The sequence below is a fragment of the Danaus plexippus genome (assembly GCF_018135715.1).
Source record: "Danaus plexippus chromosome 22 unlocalized genomic scaffold, MEX_DaPlex mxdp_33, whole genome shotgun sequence".
Taxonomy (NCBI): domain Eukaryota; kingdom Metazoa; phylum Arthropoda; class Insecta; order Lepidoptera; family Nymphalidae; genus Danaus; species Danaus plexippus.
Genome location: NW_026869856.1, coordinates 2619327 through 2626577, shown reverse-complemented (window position 1 = coordinate 2626577; position 7251 = coordinate 2619327). Strand labels below are relative to the sequence as shown.

The 7251-nt window shown below is 27.9% G+C and overlaps 1 protein-coding gene across 1 annotated transcript; it reads left to right on the top strand.

Moving 5' to 3' along the window:
* The first annotated feature begins 1044 nt into the window (after window positions 1-1044).
* Window positions 1045-6528, top strand: LOC116773649 (proton-gated ion channel subunit pbo-5-like). The gene is made up of 12 exons (XM_032666145.2): window positions 1045-1210; window positions 2226-2432; window positions 2858-2989; window positions 3136-3297; window positions 3416-3609; window positions 3906-4012; window positions 4387-4518; window positions 4769-4868; window positions 5057-5231; window positions 5334-5480; window positions 5968-6128; window positions 6210-6528. The coding sequence occupies exons 1-12, from the start codon at window positions 1141-1143 to the stop codon at window positions 6414-6416; spliced, it is 1794 nt and encodes a 597-aa protein (XP_032522036.2). The 5' UTR covers window positions 1045-1140; the 3' UTR covers window positions 6417-6528.
* Window positions 6529-7251: the final 723 nt, after the last annotated feature.

The following is a 7251-nucleotide window of genomic DNA, read 5'->3' as shown; positions in this document are numbered from 1 at the left end:
TGTTTATTATACATTACAACCTTTATTTAATTACTTAAATTTTTTCTTCAGCAAAACTATAATTGAATAATTTAATAAATTTTAGTTAGACCTTGTTTAGAATTAGAATATTTTGAAAGTAGTGTCTATAAAGAGAAAGTTTATTCGTGTGTGTTACTTACGTAGTAATTGTTAAATAAAATTATACCTTAATTTCGACAATAAACGAAGATGCAATGTAGCCCCGGACAAAACGTAGTGGTCTTTAAAACTGCCCATTAATATATTTAAAAAATATACTGTAACATAATGTACTCCGTACATATTAAATCTTATACTTAGTGTCCCTTAGTACCAAAGTATTTCATCCTTAATCTATATACCGCATTTCATTTCACTCAAACGGCTAGTTTAATATTACATCGTCCAATACATTGACTTTAATAACAACAAAGTTATAATCATATATAATAATGATCTTTTTAACTATACAATTTTATTTATATATATGCTTGCAACCATTTTATATTTTATACAAATCACAATGAAAAGCATACGTAATAAATTTATTTTTGTTACAATATAACATAGCTGTTATTTATCACGCGTCCGCCCAGATAACCACGGCTACACTTCCTTTGGGATTTAGGTGCGTTTCGTCAGCAACAAACTTATTAATTTTTTTGCATTATTATTAATTTGTCATTTAATTTATTAAGTCTCGAGTATTTTTATTTTTTTATGAATTTAATTTTGCAGTCTTTACCATCTTTTGCCACTGTTGTTAATTGATTTTTAAAGCAAATAATGTAAATCATAATAATATTATATTATTGGTTCTATTATTACACAAATAACTAAAAATAAAATAATATTTGTCGTACTAAATAAGTGCATTATTATTACTTATTAATTTTAATCAATATAAAAATGAATACAATGTTGTAGAAAGAAATGCTTTAAAAAAATTATAATTAAATAAAAACAACGGATAGACAAAATTAAATAGGCAATTTTAAGCGATTACTGCCGATAACACGCACGCTACGTATATGTCACCAGCGTATTTCTGAACTAATAATTCTACTGGAACAGCTTTAATTACAGCTCTGTGATTTAAAAAGAAAAAATAATAATATTAATACGGTGCTGTGGTTGAAAATGTGGTTGTTAATTTACTTTATTGGGATTTTGGGTTCCGCCGTCGGAAATTTCACATTCACATATGATAGTAAGTACTTGAATGGTTTTATTAATTAACATTTTCATTCCTAGTACTACAGATTATTTATTCAATATCAATTAATAGTCAGTAAGTCATTCTGTTGGAAAATATATTTTGTAAAAAGGCATGCATAAATCGATTCGATTTAATTAAAATTCATTTAAACTGACAATTTGAATAATTGAAATGATCCAAGCGATCGCTTCCCTAACTTAACTGCTCAATTTCAAGATTCCCAACTTTGCCGAAGTTTCCAAACTGAAAGAGTTCGATTCGTAATAGATACTGGTAGGAGCTGCATTTTTTATGACCGAAAATTAAATTGGTTTCAATTGAGAGCATTTATTAATTTGGAATTATTGCTCCTACTTTTCGTGGTATGTTAGGTTTTGCATAAAAATGTTGGAACATATTTCAAAAGCTTCAGATACTTTTCTTAAATTTAAAGCTTAGTTACTCAGCCTAATTTATTATTAAAATAACCATAATTCCGTGCTTGTATCACTAATTTCATTATTTATGCTAATTATATATATATATATAATTTTTGAATTCTCTTTCATATAATATTTGAATGACTTTAAAAAAACAATACAAAAAAAATTGAAAACAACAAAAGTTCACTTTGTGCTCCCAACAGCCAACTCTTTATTTAGGTAAGTATGTTTTAGAATCACCAGTACTTGGCCCCTCCAAAACAACCGTTATTTTGATTCTTTATAGGCTACTATCTTCTAGACAGCTATTATTTAGTATCAGGGAAAGGAGGATAAATTATTCTCTAAATCACAATTCTATTTGTCATGGTTTTATTAAAAAAGTTTATTATTTAATAGTTTATCAATTTAAAACTCCTCGACATTTCATAATATCAAGTAAAGCAGTAAATAAACTCCTCTTTACACGATTATGTCAGTAAATTATATCAAGTATATAAGGTGTAAATATCTATTTGTTCCACGAATATAGTATAAAATAAATATTTGTACATAAATGGCATTTCAAAGCTGTACGGTTTCAGTGGCGATGCAGTGCAAGGAGCACTTATGTCAACACGGCTACAACTATGAGACATACTACCTGGTTGAATCAGATCAAAGGAAGATTGTAAGATCGGATCCCAGTATAACCTTCGAAATGCACATCGCTATACTAGCAGCTAGCAATGGCCATATACTTCTATCAACTGTTTCACAACCAGACGCAGCCGATCCAGTCTATGAAATTGGTATATATAAAATTTAAAGCTAAAGTTTTATACATAGTAAATAATATGAAAAAAAAACATTAGTTTTCAATTCTATAATAATTTTAGCTTAAATGTAACTTTTTACTTTCAAAAAAAAATATTTATACGTTGATACAATGGAATTAAAGATTATAATAAAATGAAAATACAAATTAATGTATTCAAAGCCCAATATTAAATTTATTTCATTTAATGTATAGTTTTAAATGATTCAACCGTTTTAAATGATTTTTTTTTTTAATTAAAATTACGTAGTATTTATTTGAAAGGTAGTCAATTAAGATGAGAAATTTTAGATAAAATGAAATAAAATTAGGTAACAATTATAAACTTATTATATATCTGTAATCATAAAAATGTAAGACAATTATATTATTTATAGTAAATATTTTTTTGCTTTAAAGTTGTTGGAGGTGGAGGTAATAAATTCACGGAGCTGAGAGGAAATTTGAAAAGGAATGCAAAAGCGTCTGCGAAGACTGTTGGCATTTTATCCACAATTGAGTTCAGGGCGTTTTATATTAAAATAACTGAAGGTAAATATTAATAATCAATTTAAATTCAATTTCATGATTTTTGAATTACAGTAATTTATAGAAAACCAACTATATAATGCTTATAATATACAAAGTTATTAGAATTACCGATATACATGAAATTTAATTTATTTATGTAATTGCAGATGGTCTCATTGAATTTGGTCGCGAAGGTGATATATTACCTATCTTAAGCTATCAGGACATGGATCCCATAAACATACATTATTTTAGTTTCGCAGCCTGGAATGGCGTGGAAGCGAAATTCCTCTATGATTGTCCCATACCCTTGAAGAATGCTACAGAAGGTATACCACTAAGCTAATGACGAAATAGTATTAATTTCGAAACAAATGATCCGTATTTTATTAGAATAATATCACTATATTGCAGTGTTTAATCTTTTTTATTAATTACCTTTTGCAGTTCCGTCATCTGATTCTGTAATGGTAGAACCGAAAATGTCAAATTCCGATATGCTAAAAAGATCACTGCTTTTAAATAGGGATCCAAATATAGCACCCAGATCTAAAGTTACTGTTCAGTTGGGAGTAAAAATTACAAGTATAACGTATGATCCCTTTGAAACCAAATTGCGAACGGGTTTATCAGTGGTTAGGGTAAGTTAATCCATTTTGGTAAAAACAATACACCGATTATTTTATTGTGTGTGTACGTCTTGCGCGTATGTTTGTGTACATGTGTGTTTATTATTAATAGACCAAAACTATCCTTCGGATTTGGATCGCATTTTGTTTGTAATTAGCAAATATTCAACATTTTTTTACGTTGTAAATAGCCCTAATTATAAAAGCTCTCTCATAACGACAAGAGAGAAATTCAATTAGTGACAAAAAATAATCACATGCTTATTAAAAAAAAAAAATATTAATATATATATTTTTTTACTTTATAGAAATGGACCGACGATAGCATGGCGTGGAATCCTCTAAAATTTAATGGAACAAGCCGCCTAACGTTCCGCCAAGGACAAATTTGGAGCCCTAGTCTATCTATTTACAAGTAATTCTCGTGATACTACTAAGCGATTTTAATTTCTGCAGTTACCCTTTTGACATGAAGAAAAAAAAAATTATTTTGTAATACGTTTAATATACTAATGCTCAAATTCATATTCAAAGCTCTTAGTGTTTCGACTGCATTTAGATGAATAATTTAATACTCAACGGATTTAGTGAATATAAAAGTTATAAAAATACTAATAAGTTTTTGTAAAACGATAACCTTTAATTATTTTCAAAATTTTTTGAAACGCTTTAAACCTTTTTTTTTTTGTAATAGTGGTGTTGATTTTTTATCTATCTTGTTATTAAGTTTTGTGTCCATATTTTAATAGAGAATAAAACATTTAAATGTACATATATATTTTTTTTCAGTTCCGACACTATTGGATTTTTGGATGCAAAAAACTCCGAACCGATAACCATGTTTGAAAGTGGTGAAACGATATTGCATATGCAGACTACCATACAAACTTGGTGTCTTGATTATTCTGACATGTTGACAAAGTAAGTTTATAATACCATTATATTCATGAACTCCTGAAGTAAAATCACTTTTTCAGCTTTCATAATAAAGCAGCTGGAATAATTAAAAATCTCTACGACGTGATGAAGTATTTTTATGTTTGAGGTTAATTTTTTTTCATATATTTTGCAAGATTAATGTTATATTTGTATAGTTTGCATAGCCATGCATAATTACTATCGATAAATAGTACTTTAAATTATAGTGTTTTATAAATGAATATATATTTAGATGGCCCCACGATGAATACGATTGCGTCATTGTGATTGAACCTTGGGAAAATCATGAGGATATAACATTTAAGAAACTAGACCCTGAAGACATGAAAGCTGTGAGAATTTTTCCTCTTAAACAGTAAAAATTTTTAGATGTCATAAAAAAAATATCATGGATGAATATGTAAATATAATGTTATATACATTTTTTATCAAACAATATCAGGAAAACAAGTAGTTATTAATTTTGTTTAAGTAAAACTATTTGTTTAATTAGTAGTATTGTTATCATTAAATTAACTAGTTTGCAGATATCGATGACGTGATACAAAATTCTTGGGATATAACAACGGAACAATACATACTGAATTCAACATCATGGAATAGCAATTCAAGTGAAAGTGATAGATTCGTTATAGAAGTAGTTTTAAAAAGACGAGCAACTGCGTTCAATATTGTTTTCTATACGCCTTTATTGGGTAAGTATAATAGAGCTTTTAACTGTGTTGATTTAAATTTGGTATCTAGAGCATAAGGAGATCCCTAATAGAATTATTTTAGCAACTAACTTTGTTTTTTAGTTCTCATGACATTTATTCTTCTATCGTTCTGGACTGAGCCGTTGAATTTAAGACGAATCTGGTTCTACGCTGGTTGCTCTGTTGTAATATGTTCAGGACTGTGTTACATTGACTTTTTAGTTCCCTGCCACAGTATTCCTTCAATATGTAAGTAAGGTTATGTTTACAAAAAAATTATCGAGAAATTTATCCCTCTAATACAACATTCCACTGAACTATAAAGTAAAAAAGTAAAGTAAAGTAAATAAAAGTAAATAGGTATTTATTTAATCTTTAATTAATATCTTTTATATATCCGTACCATGTACTTAATAATAGCTAGTTTAACATTTTGGGATCTGCTATTATTGATCAAGAACATTTGTTAGATAGTTGTAATAATTCTTATTAATATTTTACACCGGTTTGTGATTGATCTGAAATTGGGTAGTAACCTGTTTAATAAACTGTGGTATATATTGAAATAAAATATGACCTTTTTGCATAACATATATCTATGAATAAAAGCCTTTTTAGACACTGAAATTATATTTAGTACTTATTATTGTAAACGTTATTGTTAATTATCTTTCTGAAACAAAAATGTTTTTAAGTTCAGAACACTAATTATTAATAAAATTTGTTTCTCATCCAGTGGTTCTCTACACAGTGGTTTTGGGTGGAGTGCTTCTTGCTTTGTTAATCCATGCGGCGTTAATGACGTCACTGACAAAGCGTCTGTGCAAGACGATTACCATTCAAAATATTTTAACAGCCCAGTGGTTTAGAACTCTGTTTTTCCTTCCACCGTTTAAGGTACCGATCCAATTAAGCTGTAAATTATTTGTTAAGTTTATATGTATAGAAATATTAACTTAAATTCTGTATATTTTTAAGACTAGCCATATATATGAGACTATAAACAATGACTATGGAGAAAGTAATGAAGATGTAATGGAGACTTCTGGAATTAGAAATATAGAAGCAATGCAGAGTGATAATAAAGAGGACAACGAATCTGTAGAATTAGCAGAAGCAGTCGATAAAGTTTTGTTTTTTATTTACAGCATGACTTTTGCTGTTATGCTTGCTTTACATTTTTAAAGTTACAGTATTCATATATTTAGTATATCCACTGTCATGAAATGTTGTAATGTACATATATAAATTTTTAATTTAACCAAAAATAGTAATAAAGTATCTATTTTGTAAATAACCTTTTTTTAATCTCTTTTTTTATCTCTATAGTTATCTATACTATTTTTTTAGTTTGAAAACAGAATAAAATATTCTATTACTGAATAATTTACTAGTAAAATCTGAAACAAAGCTTTGAAAATTAGGAAAATCACTATCTTGGAAACAGCGTTCTGTAAGAAGGGGTGCAATCAGCAACGTTTGCGGAGCACGCCCACAAAAGCATTAGTAGATGTGATGTTACTTTCAGTGTATACTCTAATTTATAAATCCCGGGCCATGAATATTATAAAAAAAATTGGTTCAAAGTTTATAAAATTACATTACCTACAATCCATCTTATTTTTAAGTAGATTTTACCCGCGGCTTTTTATATTTAAAGTATAAAAAGCTTTTTAATTTTAGATACTTTGAGACTAAGTATTTAGTGTGCTGTTCCCGTAGCAAACTTAATTAAAAATATAAAATTTCATCCCAATTAATTCATAGATCTTTTTGTGTTTGAATAACAAAAACATAGATGTGTACAAAAAGTGCTAGAAAGATGTTTTTGTAAAATGTGAATATAACTTGTTTATTTGTCTTAATAATGATTCATCTATGTACAAACGTTGTACAAACGTTTTTGAAAGGTCAATAAGTAAATTACCGGGCCATCCCTAAAATTTTCCCGCCATTTTAAAATTACAATATGTATATTAATATTCTCATGTTTCATAGCCCCATGCAGTTCCGCTACAAG